The 22,160-nt window shown below is 37.6% G+C and overlaps 1 protein-coding gene across 1 annotated transcript; it reads right to left on the bottom strand.

Moving 5' to 3' along the window:
* Nucleotides 1-631: 631 nt before the first annotated feature.
* On the bottom strand, nt 632-20,339 carry TTG1 (Transducin/WD40 repeat-like superfamily protein). The gene is made up of 2 exons (XM_010253082.3): nt 18,952-20,339; nt 632-1,041 (listed from the first exon to the last, which is right to left on the bottom strand). Exon 1 carries the CDS (start codon nt 19,970-19,972, stop codon nt 18,953-18,955), a length of 1,020 nt encoding a protein of 339 aa, XP_010251384.1. The 5' UTR covers nt 19,973-20,339; the 3' UTR covers nt 632-1,041; nt 18,952.
* Nucleotides 20,340-22,160: the final 1,821 nt, after the last annotated feature.

The following is a 22,160-nucleotide window of genomic DNA, read 5'->3' as shown; positions in this document are numbered from 1 at the left end:
ACAATTGTCAGAATATTTATCAAGTGCTCATTGAACATGCATTTTATGTTGTGCCTACTATATCTGGTCCCAATTTTGACCATGTCAACATTTTTAAGAATTGAGAAATATAAAGGGGGGGAGGGGAATGTAAATTACCCCGAAATGGATTTTTTTTATACACCCTTTTTATTTGCAAATCACTTAAAATACCCTAGGTTTTTTTTTTACAATTGACGAACTCTACCCATAGTCGTTTGGGCAACCGATGGATGTGTATGACAGAAAGCAGCAATTATCAAAGTCTAGATCAAGGAGCTTTCTTTACTTGTACCTATTTCTGTAATATGAAGAGATAACATGACAGATGCTCTGGATTAGTCAGGTGTTCAATCCTCAGGTTTATATCAGCCCCGTGCCAACCTTCTATTGGGTTTTTCAAGTTAAGTAGGGCATTCAAATTTGTAAGTTGGTTGATATAACTAAGGAAAAGCTCGAAGCTGGGGCTGGGGCACAAGGCTTAAAGGCCCCCCATAACTTTGTAAGTGTTCCAAGGCAGAAGCATCACAACCCACTGTCAGGCTCTCTATTTAGAACTTAGAAGATTAGGAAGGCCAAAAATCAATGTGTCAGTGTGACTGACAGGAAATGGTTTGAAGAACAGTAGCATTTCTTAGCAAGATGGCAAAAGCAATCACATGTTGATACTACAATAGTAAACTTGCCGATTGTCTGTCACAGCAAGGTACGATAGATGTTCTCGTGGAATCTGGCAGTACATGAGAATACAATTAACCCATACTACAATACAATACAATACAATAGGGAGGAGGGAGGACGGCACGGCGTTTATTGAATTATGTGACCAATATTGCGTGCTTATCCAGCTCATGTGCATATGCAGGCATGTCATAATTTAGCTGCTATAGCCTATACGAGAGACAATTCTGCAATAAAACTGCCAACACTCAAGACATATCGCAACAGCATGTATCAAACAAGCAACTGCTCTTTTCAAATTCAGGATCCCCACCAATGGGCAATGGCACCACCTTTGCGGATCTGCGAGTCAAAGACAATTTTAACCATTTGAACACAAGAAATGGAAGAGAACGGACTATCTTATGACTTGTGACCAGACCACTAGAAATGAAAAAAGCAGAGCAATAATATCAGTAATCCCACATTATATACATGTCTTGAACAGTAATAACAAGACCGCAAAGAGCCAGCGACATCATGTCCTTAAGCATCAAATTGATTTATGCTGTTCAATCTAGTTTGCTAAAAAGGTGGGGAGAGATTGACTCTCTTAGACAACAACATGCTTGAGCCCAACACCATACACAGGCATTCGGATCTCCTATCCACAAGACACTATAGCCACACATCAGGCATATCAGGAACATCTCCCGTACTAGTCATTCATTCATGGGGAGATGGTCCCAATGTGTGGCTGTGGTGTCCTCTGGGTAGGGTTCCTGTGGGTACAAGATCTGGACTCTACACAATGCATCTAAGTTGATGTGAATCTCTCTTGCACAAATGTAGAGGGTATTAGGATTCAAGATTCAATATACAATCCTAAATTGCTTGCACAAATCTAGGGGGTATTAGGATTCAAGATTCAATATACAATCCTAAATTGCTTGCACAAATCTAGGGGGTATTAGGATTCAATGCTCAACATACCAAATGCACACTTCTAGGGGTCGCACATTTAATGTAGAATAAACCATAAAATATGTTTTAAAAAACAATTACAGTATAATAAAAAACAAAGAATAAAGCACTTGAAGTGGCTCAGACTCTGGCCACTTGAGTAATGTGAGCAACTTCCTATTGATGATTAAGAAAACTCTATCAAATTCCTCAACCACAGTCCTTCAATAAAGTTCTAGTCACCAAATTGTAAAGCAGAACCATAGTTTGAAAAACCAGAACACTGTAGATAAATTCAACTTGGGAAAGCATCAGATACTAATTCACCAGATTGTAGTTCAATGTCCTATTTTCCTATTTGTCACTTCTTTCCATCTCAGTTTTTGGGTGATAAGATGTGCAGGGATAGAACGAGAGTAGGGGAATAAGAGATTGTATTAGAGAGGAGCCATAGAGAATAGAATAGAAAGACAACCTTTGAGTGGATGTACCATAGATTTTGCCTATGTTTTTTAACTATAAAAAATATTGAAAGAACATACTCCTATTCAAGTAAAAACTAGGACAAGACATTTGACACCTTTCCCACAATTGTAAAATTAAAAGACCCCTAAATACATCTGATTTCAAATCCAAATTTTACAAAAAAAAATCCGATCCATTATAAATAGCAAGTGAAAGAATTACTACAGATAGCAAACATGAAATTTACTGAATACAGTAAATTCCTAAAACTGACTTCAGTATAGACTAAAAAAAGATTTGTTCTAGAACTTGCAAAGGAAAAAAAAGATTCCTCAGACCATCTTGAATGAGAAAGAATTAAAAAATCTCATCACCAAACAAATAATGCAAAGTTGATTGTGTACATATCACACAAACAACCCTTTCTAATCATGTCATTGCATTCATGAATTACATTTAAAGAATGCCATGTATGAAAATGGGAGACTTATTTAAAGTTCTTTAATTACCACTGCAGTGATGGCAACAAGATGGTGTCCGAGTATTTTGGATCTGCCCTAGTCAAGGTGTAACCTAAAATATACTTAGCAATAATAGAACCATGGAATATGAAGCTGATTCTCTCTCCTAGGATATACTTTTTCATATTATGTAACATATTGTATAATATAATGCATGGTTCATGATCCCCTTTGAGGTTGATACTAACTCCTAATTCATAATCTGAGGGCAATTTGAGCCTCAGGCCCTCAACCCAAACCCAGAAAGAAATTTGTCTCAGTCCATTGATCAATTTATCACCTAAATATGAAGGCTAAGAATTTACCCATTTTGCTTGATTTTAGTATTCATTGTATCAGTTATTCAATTACCTATCCAACAGACTCAGAATCCATAATTTAGAAATCAATTGAGGGAATTATGGCCTATTTACAAATAATTGACAGGTTTGCAATGGAATTTTCTATTTCTAGCTTTTAAAGCTAGGGTATTTATGGGATTTATTTTAGTAGGTAATATAGAAATTAGAACAGTGTTAAAAAGGTGAGCCATGGGGATGTGCCTAGCCACATGGTGAAGGTGGTTGTTGCATAGTGCACCTAGCCTGAATCAGGTCTATCAAAAAGGGCATGCCTTTGTGTACAACTGCATGACTGGCTTGAGCCGTTGAGACACAAGATGACCCAGGGACAAGTCTATATGTTTTCTGTCTTGTACTCTTGCTGTCGTATACTCAAGGTTCAAAGTATCAATACACCCCTGATGCACACAAATGTGTATTGGGTGTTTTGATCACACACTCCATATTTTTTTAGTATTTTTTCAAAAGTTTATAGGGGCTCAGTCTTAGCAAGCCCTACCCTTGAAAATAACAAAAATGTGTGGATGACATGATACGCCCAATACATCCTGATACGTTGCAATATCTTGAACCTTAGGTATACTACTTTCTATCAAGGGTAAAGAGAGAAAAAGGGGTATAACCAATGGCAAAGGAGAATATCAGAACAAGTGTTAGACTCTAGAACAAAGGGGTGAAGTTGGGCTACCTATGTGTGGATGACTTCCTGAAGAATCTGGAAGGAAAATCTAGTGACTTGAGAGAGAGAGAGAGAGAGAGAGGAGATGGAGAGTGGAGAGATACTTCGAACCTGCTATGAGATGAAGGAAAATGGCAATCGAAGCAAAGAAGCTGTTGCTCAAGGAAAACGCAAAGTAATGCTGAAAATCAGAGAAGAAAAATGAGCCACTGTATACTTGATTGGAGATTCAATACATTGGCTTAAAGGATTCATGGATGGTGCGGAAAATTCTGTTAAGATATGTGGTAGAGATGAGAAGAAATGTGAAAGGTCAGTTTCTATCACTAATAGAGCATTTCAAAAACAGCAAGAAGCAGATGGTGTATATACCAGAGGATACAGAGAAGTAGGTGGGTAATGTTCTCAGAAAAAAATACAGGAATTCATCTTTAAGTCTGAAGGGAATGGATTGAAACAGCAGAGAGAGAACAGAAATGAAAAAGAATTTTTGGATGTAAAGAGGAACTATGTTAAACCCAACCCCCATACAGGAGGTGAAGGAAGAGAGTAAAAAAGAGGAACAACCAAGTATTTCACTGGCCTGCTCATCCACAATGCAGACAATGGTGTTGAATAAGAAAAAGGGAATTGGGAGCAGAGAGTGGTGTTAACAACCAAGGAAGATGTGACAAACTGGAGAGAAATTCTACATGCTGTAACAGAGAAACTTAGAATCAAAATTATAGCTATTCTTATGCCTTTTGATTCTAGGAAAGCTATTCTTGATGAGGTAGAGGAGAATGTAGAGTTTGTTACAGTTGAAACTCAAGTAGGTTTGGAAATATTAGAATGATGGTAAACATTTTGCAACATGAAGAAGGCGAGTGAAGGAAGCTTCACAATAAAGTAACTGGAACTGCCATTCAATCTATGGGAGGAACAGATATTCAACAGGGTTGCAGTAGCCATAGGAGGTGTTCTTGAAGCTTTTAACGCCCTTGATTTGCATGCTGCAAGATTGAGGACATCAGGAGCAAGGCCAGAAGCTATTTCCTAAACCATTGATCTTCTCTCAGATGAGTAAGGTGTGGGTAGCGTCAAAAGTGGAAGTGACGATGTGAGGCAGCAAGTTGGGTAGCACGTGGAGGCAAGGATTTAAATATCGACTCAATATGCCCAATATGAGGCATATCGTATTGATATCAGGCCACACCGATACAGGATACGCTATGGCTTACAATGCATCCACTGAGTCATGCAACATGATACATCACACGCCTTTGTATCGACTATCGAGTCACACGGCGTTGTATTGGCCAATATGCACTGATGAGCACTGATATGATATAAAAGCCGGTACGTGCCTTCTCTTAAAACATTGTAGTTTGCATGATTTGAACCCAGATCTGATGGTTGCTTGGCGTCTTTTCTTAAACACAACCTTAAGCCACTAAGCCATCTTACAACTTGTAATAATAAATGAAATAAAATAACTTCTATTAACTTTTATATCGACATGCAATCCAAACAAATACCAAATGTTCACGTTCAACAATTCCAACTGAAAATTAAAAAGAATAATATTCAAAATTAGTATTTTATAAACATTAATGGAATAAATAACCTATCAAATCCACATTTATATATTAAAAAAGATTTTTACTCTCAAGAAATTTATACAAATAAAAATATTAATAATAGAATAATTAATTTTAGTACTTAAAATTTATAAAGTTTCACAAAATATGCATCTTGAAATTATGTAAGTTGAGGGTCAAAGGCCTCAACTAGGGATAATAGAAACCATCTATCATCATCCCCAAGGGCATCCAGAGAGGTGCAAGTGTCTCCATAGTGGATTCCAAGGCAAAGACAAGAGCTATAGCACTTTCATATGGAGATGAAACTGATTCAAATGATGAAGCCTCTAATATTGCCAGTATCGAGGGAGAACAGAAAGTGGAAAGGGATACAAATAAGGTTTCCAATACCGAAATACTTTTTGTAGAAGGAAAGTACAGACAACTCAGTTCACCCACTTTGACAAACACTTTCAGAAGACAGCAGCGATACAGCCCGCGGGCTGTGCCAGGCCCGGCACGATGGTCCGTGCCATGCTGGGCCAAGGGTTCGTAATCCACAAGCCGGCACGGTCCAGCCCGCAGCACGGCCCGCAAGGCCCATAGTGAGCTACGCTCGGCCCGTCCGAAAACCAGCCATTGGGGACCCCCACCCCAACGGCTAGTTTCAGCTTTTTTGGGTTTTTTTTACATAAGTACCCCCTAACAATATAGGGGGGTATTTATGTATTTTGCTTATGGGGGAGAAAAAATGACACAAATCCCCCCACCAGCTATATAACAACTAGTTTAGGGGGTTTTTTGGGTAAAGATAAATAACTTTACAATGACCAAAATACCCCTCCCAACAACTAAAAAACAACTAGTTTTTAGGGTATTTTGGGCAATTCAATTATTTTCAATTCCTATAAATAGCCCTATCCTCCACCATTCTCATCACACCAGTTCAACAATTCTCTTAATCTCTTCTCTCTCTCTCATACATTCTCTACAATCTGAGTGAACTCTGATAGTCTGATTGCCTGATTGTCTAATTCTCCAATTCTCAATTTTATTAAAGTTTCGACAAGAAGAATGCTTGCTCAACCAACTTAAGTATCTCAAGTTAGCAATTTGGGAGGCTTGGACGTTTAAAGGCTTTAACCGTTGAAATCAAGTTGGGATTCTGAACCGGAAATCCGGGTAAGTCCAATTAAATTAATTTTTATTTTTTTAGAATTAAAAAAATGGTTGGCTCTTCCCAAAACCAATTCTCCAACATGTTCACTGTTGACGATATTTAGTCGCATCATGATAGTGTTAGCACTGATGCTATTGATATTGATGGAAGCGGAACTTTCACCCCTGGTACTAATATTAGGGGAAAGAAAGAGGGCCTCTAAGTTGAGTAGCCCGGTTTGGAAAATATTTAAAGTAGAAGATGTTGAGGGGAAGGGAAAAAGAGCAGTTTGCCAAAAATGTAGAAAAGACTTTAGCTATTGTAGCAACGGTGGTGCTGGCCTTTTGAGCAGACATTTGCTCACACATGAGAAGGAAGAAGAAGAAGAAGAAGAAGAAGAAGAAGAAGAAGAGAGAGAGAGAAACAACACAAACAAAAATTAGGAGGGGGTGTTTTGGTATATTTAAATATTCACAAGAAAAATGAGAAGAATTAGCAAAATACATTGTACATGCAGAACAACCATTTTTGTTAGCTAAAGATACTAAACTTGAAAAATGGTTACGTAATTTTGTAAATCCACAATATAAAAAAGTTTCTAGGAATACTATTAAATCATATGCTTAAAAAACTTTTTATTCATATAAACAAAATTTAATTTATTTGTTATCAAATCTTAATTCTAAAGTTGCAATTACATCTGATGTTTGGACTTCTAAATTTAACATAAGTTATATTTGTGTTACCAGCCATTTTATTGATGAAAATTGGCTTCTAAATAAAAGAACTTTAAGTTTTACTAGGCTTGAATGGCCACATATTGGCCCAGCTATTGCTGCAAGCATTTTAAATACTTTACATGCTTATGGAATTAAGAATAAATAATTTTCTATTAGTTTTGATAATGCCAGCAATAACGATTCTACAGTAAGTATTTTAAAATCTCAATTAAAACCATGTTTAAATGGTAAATTATTTCATATCAGATGTGCATGTCACATCTTGAATTTATGTATTCAAGATTCTTTAAATATTATTTCTATTGGAGTGTTAACTTTATTTATTATGTTTGTATTCTGCTGAGTTAGGGTCCGTTTGGACAAATTAAAGCAGTTTTTTCTTTTGTTTTTTATGCTATAACTTAAGCAGGGGCATAAGGGTCCTTTCCCTTCTAATTATGGTCACCCTATATATATTAATATAAACTGGCGCCGCCAGCACTGTAGCGGCACTGTAGCAGACTCCAAATCTCTCTCTTCTCTTCTCTCCTCTCTTCTATCTTCTCTCCTTTCTTCCTCTTATCATCTCCCACCTCTCTTCTCCTTTGTTCGGCTGTTAATATGGTATCAAAGCAGTTCTGCTAGGCTTGTGAGCAGATCGAACAAGCTTCAACCTATTGCCTTCTTCAACTGAGATAAAAAAAGTGTAGACCTACGACTGGTACAGATTTTTTTTAGTGTTTTTTTCCTTTTCCTTGGTCGTGTACCAAGAAGAAACTATATGACTCCAGACTGCTGAATGTTTTCTGAGAAGCTGTGAGGTTCGAAATCCCATGTCTGAGAATTCAGATCTGTAGGTCGTGGATGACCTAATCTTTTACCCTTGTGATGTAACCATACTGGTTTATGACCCCTCCTAGCAGTCAATGTGTTTGGGGTGTCTGGAAGTTGGTGGAGTGACTGCTAGGTCAGATCAGCTCTGAGATCACCCTAAAATCTTGCCTTTTTTGGACAATCTAGGCTGGTTTGTGGTCAAATTGTGTCCAGATTGCAGTGTGTGCATGTGGGCTTCATCCTTGGTGTTTCTAGGATTGTTTGTTTGGTGATAAGAGGGATTATAAGGTGTGTGTAAGGTCTGAAAGGTGTTTGAATCATGTCCTCTGAGAATTCTGCAACTTTAGGAATTTCAAGAGGTCAAAATGGAATGAGTGGGGGGATGGATATGAGTTTCCCCATGGCTGTAATCCCCTTAGATGGACTGAACTATCTTGAATGGTCTAGGGGAATTAAACTTTACATTACTGCTAGAGGAAAATTTGGGTATATTAATGGTAAAATCAAAGAACCAAAGATTGGTAGTATTGAACATGATAGATGGGACCAAGAAAATAGCATGGTGATGTCATGACTCTTGGTTTCCATGCTGCCACAAGGAAGACCTTTATGTGGGCTGAAACAGCTTGTGAAATATGGGAACAAGCAAAATCTACCTATTCAGAACAGACACTATGCAAAGATATATCAATTACAAGCAGAATCCTCCATTTGCAAGCAAGGGGAGAGGAGTATCTCGGTGTACTATTCAGACTTGACATCAATTTGGGAGGAATTGGATCATTATCAAAATGTGAATTGGAAGTGCGATGAGGATGTTGGGTATTTGCCTTTCTTTTGGGGTTGAATCCTACATATGAATCCATGAGAGTACAAATCTTAGGAAGTAAGAACCTACCTTCAATCGAAGAAGTTTATGCCCTAGTTTAGTCTGAAGAGAGCAGAAGAAGTGTGATGAATTGTACAGAAGGGGAACTGATTGCACTAGCTGTCTGAGGGGGTATAAGTTCAAATGTTGGAGGTTCTTTTAAAAAGGGAGATTCACAGAAGAGAGTGGATGACAAAGACAAACTTTGGTGCACTCACTGTCAAAAGTCCAGGCACGCTAGAGACACATGTTGGGATCTTCATGGCAAGCCAAAATGGGCTCAGAAATTGAGTAAGAAGCCTGATCCGAGTAATAAGCCAACCCAACACAGTTAGAAGAAATAACTCAGCAAATGTGGTATCTCAAGAGACTAGTCCCATGGTACCCCAAGAACGGCACTCTGGTTCTGACCCCATGGAAGAGATCATCAACTCCTTTCGTGACCACTTGGAATTATATGGTAGGACATTTCGCCAGATGGATTCTGGCCCTACTCCTTCTACCTCCTTTGCGTCTACATTAGGTAACACTACAACTGCCTTCCATGTGTCATCTCATACATCTGATTCCCCTTGGATAATTGACTCTGGAGCCTCAAACCACATGACTGATAAGTCAAATTTATTTCAAGCATATAACCTCCTCTCTGTGAGAGATAAGGTGAGACTAGCTTATGGGTCTTATTCCACCATAGCCAGTCAAGGAACCATTTCCCTTCCTCTTGGTCTTACCCTCTCTAATGTGTTGCATGTTCCTAAATTACCTATCAATTTACTTTCCATTAGCAGTATTACTCATTCATTGAATTGTTCAGTGACCTTTTTTCCTTTTTCGTGTGTATTTCAAGATTTAACCTCGAAGAAGACAATTGGTAGAGGAAGTATGGTGGATGGCCTCTACGTGTTGGAGAATAAAGTTGGTCTTGTGGCTACAGAGTCTTTAAGTTCTTCTAGTGAGAGTCATGCCTACTTGTGGCATAATCGCTTGGTCACCTTTCGTTTGAATCTTTAAAACTTATGTTTCTTGAGTTGTTTGTCTTTGTTAGTTAGTAAATTGCAGTGTCATACATGCCAATTGAGCAAACATTGTAGAAATTCCTTTCCTTTAAGAAATAAAAGATCTGAATTTCCTTTTCATATTGTCTATTCTGATGTTTGGGGCCCTATTTCTCTACCTACTGAGATTAGATATAAATATTTCATTACTTTGATCGATGACTACTCTAGATATACTTGGGTGTATCCTATGCGATCTAGAGATGAAGTGCCAAAGATTGTGAAAAACTTTCAACGAATGGTTTTCACTCAATTTCAAACTAAAATTCACATTTTCCAATCAGAGAATGCAAAAGAGTACTTCCATAATAATCTCACGGAGTTCTTTGCTTCGTGTGGATCTCTTCATCGAAGCTCTTGTGCCAGGACACCTCAACAAAACGGTGTTGCTGAAAGGAAAAATCATCATCTACTTGAGGTAGCTCGTAGTTTATTACTTCATATGAATGTTTCGAAACATTTTTGGATGGATGTTGTTATGTGTGCTGCATATATCATCAATTGAATGCCATCTCGGTTACTAGAGTATAAAGCCCCACATCAACTCTTGTTTCCTATAGCTCCGTTGTCCCCCATTCCAATGCGTGTCTTTGGGTGTCATTGCTTTGTTCATGACTTGTCTCCTACTCGCAAGTAAACTCGATTCTGTGCCACTCCTTGTGTTTTTCTTGGTTATTCGTTATCTCAAAAAGGTTACCGCTACTATGATCCTGCTTCATGCAAGTACTATGTCTCCATGGATGTATCATTCTTTGAGAGTCAACCCTTCTTCTCGGTTTCTCCTCAGGGGGAGAATAGGGTTGAGGAGAAACACACTCAGGTTCAACTACCTCCTCTTCCCGACCCTTCTCCATTTTGGGTCTTTCTTCGCCGCCATAAGAGCCAGCAGAGTTCAAGAGCAGTGGAACCTGAAACTATGCAACCAATATCATCAGACTCTCCAAAGGTAGATCCACCTCATCAGCCAGGTACACTTGTTCCCATTGATATGCCTAAATCTCTTAACATTGATCCTCCTGTTGTTAATGATCTTGATGTTCCTATTGCTAAGAGAAAATGTGTTAGGTCTTGTACTACTAATCATCCTATCTCTCACTTTGTGTCCTATGATCATATTTCACCTTCATGCTGCGCATTCGTTTTCTCTATTGGCAGTGTCTCTGTTCCTAAGAATGTGGTAGAAGCTTTATCCAAACTTGAATGGATAGATGCAATGAAGGAAGAAATCAATGCCTTACACAAAAATGGCACCTGGGAGTTAGGGGATCTTCCTGAAGGGAAGGAACTAGTGGGTTGAAAGTGGGTATTCACAGTAAAGCATAGAGTTGATGGTTCAGCAGAAAAATACAAAGCTAGATTGGTGGACAAAGGGTTTACACAAGTGTATGGAGTAGACTATGCAGAGACCTTTGCTCCAATAGCCAAGATGAATTCAATCAGAATCCTCCTCTCACTGGCAGCTAACCTTGATTGGGAACTTCATCAGTTAAATATCAAGAATGCATTCTTGAATGGTGACCTAGAGGAAGAGGTTTACATGACTCAACCTCTAGGTTTTTGTGCCAAAGGTAGTGAGCAGAATGTGTGCAAATTAAAAAAAAAAAAAATCTTTATATGGATTGAAACAATCACCTCGGGCCTAGTTTAGTAGGTTTTATTTAGCAGTGCAACAGATGGGATTCAAACAATGCCAGTCAGATTATACTTTATTTGTGAAAAAATGTGAAGGGAAAATTGCAACTTTGATTGTCTATGTTGATAACATAGTAATCACATGAGACTGGAAGACTGAAATACAAAAGCTGAAGAAATTCTTAGCCACTCAATTTGAGGTGAAAGATCTAGGCCCCTTATGTTATTTCCTTGGAATTGAAGTTGCTCGCTCAAAAAGGGGCATCTTTATTTCCCAAAGAAAATATGTATTAGATCTATTAGAGGATACAGGCAAGTTGGGAGTGAAACCAATTGATTCACCCATTGAACCCAACCATCAGCTAGGAGACAGTCAGGGGGAGTGTTTGAAAGATGTAAAGAAGTTCCAAAGACTTGTAGGGAGACTCTGATATTTGTCTATGACCAGACCTGATATTGCCTATGCAGTGGGTGTTCTTATTCAGTTCATGCATAATCCTAAAACAACTCGCTTTGAAGCTGTAGAAAGAATCCTTAGATACCTCAAGAAGTTCCCAGGAGTTGGTTTGCTTTTCCAGAAACATGGGCATTTGATAGAAAATCTACCAGTGGGTATTGTACCTTTGTGAGAGGAAACCTAGTCACCTGGAAAAGTAAGAAGCAAAGTGTGGTGGCTAAATCCAGTGCTGAGACAGAATGCAGAGCCATGTCTCATAGAGTTGCTGAAATGATGTGGATAAAAAATTTGTTAGGAGAGTTGGGTTTTGCAGTTAACAAACCTATGTCACTCTACTATGACAACAAGGCTGCCATCAACATTGCTGCTAACCCAGTCCTCCATGATAAAACAAAACATATTGAAGTAGACAAGCATTTTATTAGAGAAAAACTTGTGAGCGAAGAAGTGTGCACTCCTTATGTTAGTCCAGAGGAACATCTTCACCAAGGGCCTTCAACACGTGCGGCATAATAATTTGTGTGACATGGGCATGATTGACATCCATGTCCCAACTTGAGGGGGAGTGTTGGAATGTTAACTTTATTTATTATGTTTGTATTCTGTTGTGTTAGGATCCGTTTGGACAAATTAAAACAGTTTTTTCTTTTGTTTTTTATGTTGTAACTTAAGTAGGGGCACAAGGGTCCTTTCTCTTCTAATTATGGTATATATATATATAAGCTGGCGCCGCCAGTACTATAACAACACTATAGCAGACTCCAAATCTCTCTCTTCTCTTCTCTCCTCTCTTCCTCTTCTCTTCTCTTCTCTCCTCTCTTCCTCTTCTCTTCTCTCCTCTCTTCTCTTCTCCTACCTCTCTTCTCCTTTGTTCAACTGTTAATAATTTCTACTCATATTTCTAAAATTAAAATTGTATTAAATATATTAAAAGTTCAAGGGCAAGAAAACAAGAATTTAAATATTTATATCAAAATTATGATTTAAAATATAAACATTTTATATTAGGTGTTAAACATAGATGGAATTCTACCTATACTATGTTAGAAAATTGTATTTCTCATAAACAAATTTTTACTGATTTTTATAATGCAAAAAAGCCTATTGATATTATATTTGAGGAAGACTAGAAAATTGCAGTTTGTATAAGAGATTTTTTTAAACATTTTTATGATGCAACAAATGAATTATCAGGTATTTATTATCCAACTAGTTGTAGTTTACCTTATCAATTAATAGTAATTAGTGATTGTTTTGCAAAATATAGAAATAATCCACAGTTTAAATGTATTGTTGAAATAGTGGAAAATAAATTTAAAAAATATTGGGAGAACATTTCTCCGGTCTCCCCTTTATTGCTTAGCTACAATATTAGATCCTAGGATTAGGAAAGATGGTTTAGATATTTTACTTAAAACATGATATGAAAATATGAATGTTGAAATTAGAAATAAAAAAAAAGAAATTAATAATTTATTATTTGAAATATACAGTTTATATAAATTTGAAGCAGTAGGAAATAATCCTACAACTTATAAGCATCTTCTACTTCTAATCTTGAGCCCAATAGTAGAAGAGAAAAACTTTTTTATTTAATAAATAGAAGGCAGAAATTTGCTACTTCTACAACAAGTTCATTTACTGAACTTAATTTTTATTTACAAGCAAATTTTTCTAGTTTAGGTGAGGGAACAAATAATTTTGATATTTTATCCTAGTGGAGTGAACATTCAAAAAATTATCCAATTCTCGCCGCAATGGCACGTGATCTACTAACCCCTCCGGTGTCTACAGTTCCATCGGAGTCTTGTTTTAGTGCAGCTACCAAGGTGTTGGACGACAAAAGAAATTGCATGAACGATGAAAGTATAGAAATATGCATCTACTTTAAGGATTGGCTAGATGTAGAAGATAGATTACAAGACAAATGAGGGCATGACACTACACAAGATATTTCACCTGAAGCAGATGATGAAAGTCATGATTCATGAACAAAAGTTGAATAGATGAATAGAATTTTTTATTTTTTTTCAAATTATTGTAAATTTTGTTTTAATTTTATTTAACTTATTTGCTATTTTTGAATAATTTTGTATTTTCAATTTGTAATTATATTGTATTTTTTATATTTTATTAATTTATTCCATAGTTTTCAAGGCGCCTTGGCGAGGCTAGTTTAGTTGTATACCCTTGTCTTAGTTTAGTTGTATACACTATTCTATAGTTGTCTTAATACTAAACTGATACAGTGTAACAGGTTTATTTTAAAGGAATACAACAACCAATGAAATATCAAACTAATAAATTTAAAAAAATAATTATTTTAGATACATTAGGCGCCCTCCTTGTATGTAGGCGTTCGTCCAAGCGCCTAGGCGCCCGCCTAAGTCTCTAGGCGGGCGCCTAGTGCGCAAAACATATGGCGTTTGACAACTATGATTTATTCCACTTTCATATTTCATCCATCCAAGTATCCAACCATTGTATGTTTTGTAATTTGTATCATTCAAATTTAAATGAAATAAAATTCCTATTTTTCTTCCAATTTGTTATTCCATCATTCTTATTTTGTTAAGTATTTGTTTCATTTATGTGTTAGATTTCTCATTTCTCATTTCTTAATTTTTCAAATAGTTCCCAAAGCTCAAAGGAAAGTTAAATATTTTAGTTTTACACCTTTACTTAGAAAAGAAATCAAAATTTTCAAAATAAAAAAACAACAAAAGTCAAAAAATCAGTCTAGCCCAGTTCGACCCAGGCCCAAGGCCCACCCTGTGGCCCAGCTTGGCACGGCCGAAGCCCATGGCCCAGCCTACAGCCCGGAACAAGCCCATACGGGCCTAGGCCGTGGGCCGTGTCGGGCCGACCCCTAAATTTTTCACCGAGGAGGGTGGCACGGCCCGCACTTTGCACAGACTGCTCGCAGGGCGTGCCGTGCCAGCCCTCCATGGCCCACTTTACACCTCTACTTGCACATGAAAGATTACGGCGCACTTTACACCTCTCTCCTTCTAGCTCCTTCTCTTGTGCTTCCTTTTTCAAGGCTTTTAACTCAACCTACTTTCAGCTCTTTGCAATCTTTTCCTAGGTTGGAGCTTTTTGTTAGGAAGTTTTCTATGAAAGAATTAATACTTGTGACCTACTCCAAAGAAAAAGACCTAAGTGGTGCTTATCCCCTCAATGGTGTGTCCTATGTAAAGCCAATGGTGTGACTTGCTATCACTTATTAATCTCTTATCCTTTTGTTGTATGTATTTGGAAAAGGTTTTTCTCTTTGTTTGGGTGTAGATCGAATCCCCCAACAGATGTGCAAAGACTAATAATTTTCATTTTTTTTATGAATGACTAATAATTTTCATTTAGCCAAAGAAAAAGGGAAGAATCATGTGGAGATGTACAAAGGGCTGCAATAAGCTAGGCTATATAAGAACAAAGAAACTAAGGAAATTTCTTAGAAAAGGAGAGAAGAAAATAAGCTATTCTTGAAAATATTATGATTAGAGTGGCTCATTGGTTGAAATCTTTGGAAACCTTCTATGACATTATAGTAGATGGCATCCTTAGAAATTGGAAAGAAGTGGTTGACTTAAAAAGAATGTCATCAATCACTTTGGTCTCCACCGGAAAGTGGGTTCATTAAACTAAACTTTGATGGAAGCAACCTTGGAAATCCAGGAATCCCAAGAATCAAAGGGGTACTTGAGGATGAAGAGGGCAAAAATAAGTGCCTTATATTCAGGCGTTATTGGTTTAGGGGATTCTCTAAGGGCTAAGGTTATGGCAATGCTTAAAGGAGTACAGAGGGCAAAGAATCAGAATATTAGGAAACTAACCATTGAATGAAACTCAAAGTTGGTTGTGGGTTGGTTGCAAATTGAGGAGGCAAAATTGTGAAGCTACAACAATGAAAGGAAGAAATTCAAAATGACTGACACAAAAAATGGAAGTGAGGCTACGACGGGTTAAATGAAGTGCTAACTCCCTAGCCAATGCTCTATCTAAACAAGGAGTGGGAAGGGATCAGCTTTTTTGGGCACAATTGTAAAAACAAGGAAAAGTTCTTTGGGGACAGATAAGAGGGTTTACCTCCCACTGACTGAATTTTTATATTATATTCATTATTTACATTTTTTTATTCTTTTTTATTTCTTTTGGAAGGGCTACACAATGGGGGTAGCCCATCCCCCAGCCCATAACCCCCCTAACCCAGGTGCAGGCGAGACTCGATCCCAAGTCTCCACTACGACCAGCCAGACCTTACCAACCAGCTGGTTGGCACCTTGCCATTGTTTACATTTTTATTAATGATTTTCACAACTATTGATAAAAAAAAAAAAACAAAAAAAGAATCTGGAAGGAAATTTCAAAGAAACTCTCAATGTGGTGATGTTGCAGAGTTCCTTTTTTATCACTATGAAGTTGCAGAGTTTGGGAAAGAGAAATGGGAAAAACTTTCAAACAGGCTGAGAAAAGGTAATGTAAGTTCTTTCTTTCTCCTCTCATTTCTAGGTTCTCAATGTTGGGATCAGAAGCAACTTTATTCCTTGGACACACATGCCATGCTGCAGTACAGCATCCGCAAATACTGAGGCAATGTTGTCAGTTGGAAAGAAGTGGTTGACTTAAAAAGAATGTCATCAATCACTTTGGTCTCCACCGGAAAGTGGGTTCATTAAACTAAACTTTGATGGAAGCAACCTTGGAAATCCAGGAATCCCAAGAATCAAAGGGGTACTTGAGGATGAAGAGGGCAAAAATAAGTGCCTTATATTCAGGCGTTATTGGTTTAGGGGATTCTCTAAGGGCTAAGGTTATGGCAATGCTTAAAGGAGTACAGAGGGCAAAGAATCAGAATATTAGGAAACTAACCATTGAATGAAACTCAAAGTTGGTTGTGGGTTGGTTGCAAATTGAGGAGGCAAAATTGTGAAGCTACAACAATGAAAGGAAGAAATTCAAAATGACTGACACAAAAAATGGAAGTGAGGCTACGACGGGTTAAATGAAGTGCTAACTCCCTAGCCAATGCTCTATCTAAACAAGGAGTGGGAAGGGATCAGCTTTTTTGGGCACAATTGTAAAAACAAGGAAAAGTTCTTTGGGGACAGATAAGAGGGTTTACCTCCCACTGACTGAATTTTTATATTATATTCATTATTTACATTTTTTTATTCTTTTTTATTTCTTTTGGAAGGGCTACACAATGGGGGTAGCCCATCCCCCAGCCCATAACCCCCCTAACCCAGGTGCAGGCGAGACTCGATCCCAAGTCTCCACTACGACCAGCCAGACCTTACCAACCAGCTGGTTGGCACCTTGCCATTGTTTACATTTTTATTAATGATTTTCACAACTATTGATAAAAAAAAAAAACAAAAAAAGAATCTGGAAGGAAATTTCAAAGAAACTCTCAATGTGGTGATGTTGCAGAGTTCCTTTTTTATCACTATGAAGTTGCAGAGTTTGGGAAAGAGAAATGGGAAAAACTTTCAAACAGGCTGAGAAAAGGTAATGTAAGTTCTTTCTTTCTCCTCTCATTTCTAGGTTCTCAATGTTGGGATCAGAAGCAACTTTATTCCTTGGACACACATGCCATGCTGCAGTACAGCATCCGCAAATACTGAGGCAATGTTGTCAGTTGGCACGTTGCCACATTACAGCAGCTATCAGTACTGGAGTTAATGCTGCTTTTTTAGCATGAACAGAGAAGCAAAGCCTCAATGCTGCTCCATTGGAGCCATGGAGTCATGCAGCTGGTTCTTTGGCTTGGCAATTGTTCCCTGACAGACAGTGAATAGGCTGCCTCTTGGTCTTTTTAGTGCTTTCAGACTTGTATTTCTTCAATTTTATCTTTATATCATAGCTGAGGTAAGAGTAATTCTACATTGCAGGTTTCTCATCCTGGCAATTGTTCCCTGACAGACAGTGAATAGGCTGCCTCTTGGTCTTTTTAGTACTTTCAGACTTGTATTTCTTCAATTTTATCTTTATATCATAGCTGAGGTAAGAGTAATTCTACATTGCAGGTTTCTCATCCTAATAATTTTTTGATTGGTTTCTCGTCTTTATAATCAAGATGAAATCTCTTTGTGGCCAAGGGTACATGGAAGCAAGAAGGTGGGAACATTTTGGAGCTGCATTGATTTGCAAGTGCCTCACTGTTTCCTATCAAAGCTCCACTCTTTAAGTCCACGTATAGTCATTGGTACAGCTAAGAATACCAATGACTGATGTGTATTTTATAGTTTCAATACTCAAATACTGCAGGATTTGTACTTTATAGTGTCAATACTCAATATTTTCAAAATATAAACCGGTATATATTAACAAATCATACTATAAAAAATGTATATATTGCTGGATATAAAATCATGATATAAGAATATTAAATGGGGTTGCACCCATATATGTATCCAGGATCTTGGGAAATGGAAAGTGGTATGCCCATATTGGTATCTATATCTGGGAATTATGACAGGCTTATAACCAATATCTACTAATCCGAGATGCATTTGGTTGAAATAGTATGAGTGGCTCAGAAGTCACTTCCCCCACCCCTCCATGGTAGTGTTGTGGCTGGTTATGTGGTCACGTTCTTCCATGGTTTCAAAATACGAGTGATCATGGGTCAGGCCAGGCCCGGGTCTGGCTAGAAATGATTGCCCCTAGTTTCAAAATAAGGACTATTTCTAACATGTCTATACCCCCCTCGACTGCAACAATAGATTTCATTACCACAAGAGCTACCCGAATCACTAGCTAAATTGTGTAGGTAAAATTCATTTAAAATTAGCAACCCACGCAGCCATGATTTGCATAAATATAAATATAAGGAGTATCTGCCCACACATTGTAGAAATTGAACTCTGATGAGATAACTGATTAATGCAGTTGTTCTTACTGAAACTAACCAATTTATGTATAGCAGGCATGGAATTGGTAACAACTTGCTCAAAGTGTACAAAAATTCAATAAAGAGATATATAAAATAGTTTAAAAAAGATCAATCTCCACACACCTCAAACCTTCAGAAGCTGCATTTTGTTGGCAAATGCAATCGCAATCCAGTCAGGCTGAAGAGCTGACCACTGCAGCTGATTAATTTCCGACCCTGCCGTGTATGCCAGAATGGGATCGATCCCGTTTGGACCTGCGACCGTGGGCAACTCCCAAATCAAGGCCTGCGCATCATCTCCTGCTGAACAGATATGGCGGCAACTCTGTGGGGCCCATGCAATGGCATTGATGCACGCCCGATGTCTCTCCAGCTCCGCGACTGGCAAACCCGGTGATCTAATATCCAAAATAACAACTTTATTGCTATCCATCAGAATGGTTGCCATGTACCTCAAGTCCTGCTTGTTCCAAGACAACCTAAGCAAGGGGGTGTCAGGCTGCGGGCTCTCGTATACAATGGTGGAGTGCTCCTTATCTCTCAAATCAAAAATCCGAACCGATCCATCAGCCGATACAGAAGCAAACACACCAACCTCACCCCAGGCAATGTCGTAAACCTCCTTATCGTGAGCAATGAGCTGCGTATCCACAACCCCTCTCTCGACGTCCCAAATCGTGCAGGTTGTATCGATGCTAGAAGTACCAATTCGCCGAGGCTCCGCATCGTTCCAATCGAAGGACGTAAGGGGGGCGCAGAACTCGCTGGTCTTACTGTTGTTGAGAAGCGCTCTGGGCTCGATGGAGTTCTCGCGAACCTCCCAGAGACGGAGATAGTCACCGGAGGAGGCGAGGAGATTGGAGGATTTGCGAAGGGATTTGGCGCCGTTGGGATGGAACATAAGCTTGGTTGGTGGATAAGGGTGATCGAAGGAGAGATTGGGATCGGTTTTGAAAGTCAGGGTTTCCTCATCGAAAGAGATGATATCTACCTTGTTATTGTACTCCTCCAAGAAGCTACCGACAGCGATACGGTGGATTCGGTCGGAAGAGGAACTGAACGCCATGGCGTAAATTGGGTATGGAGAGTCATGAGTAAAGAAATTCTCGGATCTCAGATGAGATTCTTGGGTGGAATTATCCATTTCTTTATCTCTTCTTCTTTTTCTTCTTCTTCGCTAATATCGTGACGGCTCTGCTGACTAAAATAAAACTAGGGTTTTAAACAGAGAAACTACCAAGGATTCACCTGGAAATGGGGAAGAGGAAGACCATTAAGCGTGGGGACAATTTCTATGATACCGAAAAGGGTATTGAAACCGGAAGAAAATAATGCGAACAGAGAGTTTGACCGTTGAAGATTAAACAACGACGGCTACGGGACTACGGGAATGAGTTCACAGCACATTGCTGGTAACGTTTCATCCAGCCGCACGTTGGAACATCTCTTGTTCTTAATTTCCCCAATATTTTACACGTGCGGCTGGAACGTGACCAGCAATTTCAGTGATCACTGATCAGCAGATCTGCACTCACCTTTATGCTTTTTTCCTGGAAGTTCGATAATAGCCGTGGAATATGGAATTGACTCACTTACGATACGATGGATATTCGGCTGAGCTTTGTTTAGGTTCCGTATAAATACGTATAAAATCTTATATTTTGTATATATTTATATTATATATAAAATATAAAATCAATACAAATTTATACTTCAGATTAGAAAGAATGTAAATACAAATATATACTATACAAATACACACAAAATAATATAAAAACCAAGAGGTGTGCAGCAGTGAAGCCAATTACCATACTTGAACACTCTTGATAAATCAAAGGAAACAAAATTATATCATCGATCAATGGTTCTGGATCAACCACGATATTATACAACATACTACATCAGGCTTCACTGTTGTATCTAGTATTAATATGAATTTGTGACAGCAGTATGATGCAATGAATGTGGGGCAAGACCTAGACGGACGGACAACCCATGAGCTAATTTTTGTTCTTGATCTTGCTCAAGAACTAGGCCTGAAGAAAGTTCAAATTTGTACAAATGCTTAGCATGCCATATAATAGTACAGGTCTTAGAGTCAAGAAAATGTTATGTGAAGTGGAATAAGCGGGGCATGTTTGAAGAAGTCCGAGACCTTACAAGTTGCGTTTATTTGTCTCCACTCTCTAGAAAAAAATATAGTGCAGCCCATGAAGTAGCTAATAATAGGACTGATTAAAAGCATAAACGATCAGAAGTAGGAAGTAGGAGATCAACAATTAATGACCCTCCGAATTAATTGAGAACTCTTCTTTGCACAATTGCATTCTTCCGATTCAGAGGCAAATTGTAATACTTTTGTTTTTGGAAATTGTCTAAAATTCATCACGAGCTTTTGATATTTCTCTTAAATTCATCATAACTTTTTAAAATGTCTAAAACTTATCATGTCAGTAAGTTTTATTTTTCAAAATTCACCTTTCGCTAGAGCACCATTAATGCTTCTTAACAGAGGTGTCTATGCCAGCATAAATAACAATTTTCATGACAAAATTACCCTTGAATTGGTGAGCTAGAGGAAAAATAGTCTTTTTCAGTTTTTAATTTTCTTGTTTTTTATGTAATTTATATTTGAAAATATTTTTTAAACTTTTTCCTTTTTTCATGTCTAAATATTAACACCCGTTAATTTATTTTGTATATATTGTATATTTTCCCATTACGATTAAAATGGTAATATATTATTAAGACCCATTAGTCTGTTTAATGTCAAGTTAGTGACATGGTGAGTTTTAGACATTTTGAAAAGTTGTGGTGAGTTTAAGAGAAATGCTGAAAACTCATAGTGAGTTTTAGACAATTTCCCTTTTTTTGTTTCTGTCAAAAAAAAAGGACTCGCATAGGGCCATAAGGGTTGTTGGTTGGAGTGATCCTAACTTTGGTCGGTCCAAGCCAAGTTTGCCCCACATACTTTGGACTTAAGTTAGGCAATCACCTAATCATCTTAATTTAACCAATCAATATCACAATTCACAAGTAGTGGTAATCAATCAAGTGGCTATTTAGCAAAATTCAAGGGGACTTTATATAAAAAATTATATAATATATACATGTATATATTATATACATATAATATATATAATATTTTATATAACAAATAATATATACATAATAAAAATATTATACATATATAATATTTTTATTTTTTATATGCATAATAATTACTATTTTTATAATTCTTAATTTTTACATATAAAATAAAAAAAAATAATATGTATAATTTTTTATTTTTATAGGAAGTTTGGCTCACAATCGAGCTCGAGCAAAGCCAA

This window comes from Nelumbo nucifera, chromosome 3, assembly GCF_055504915.1.
Source record: "Nelumbo nucifera cultivar China Antique chromosome 3, China Antique-T2T, whole genome shotgun sequence".
In the NCBI taxonomy this organism is placed as follows: domain Eukaryota; kingdom Viridiplantae; phylum Streptophyta; class Magnoliopsida; order Proteales; family Nelumbonaceae; genus Nelumbo; species Nelumbo nucifera.
This window is presented reverse-complemented; position numbering and strand designations above follow the sequence as displayed.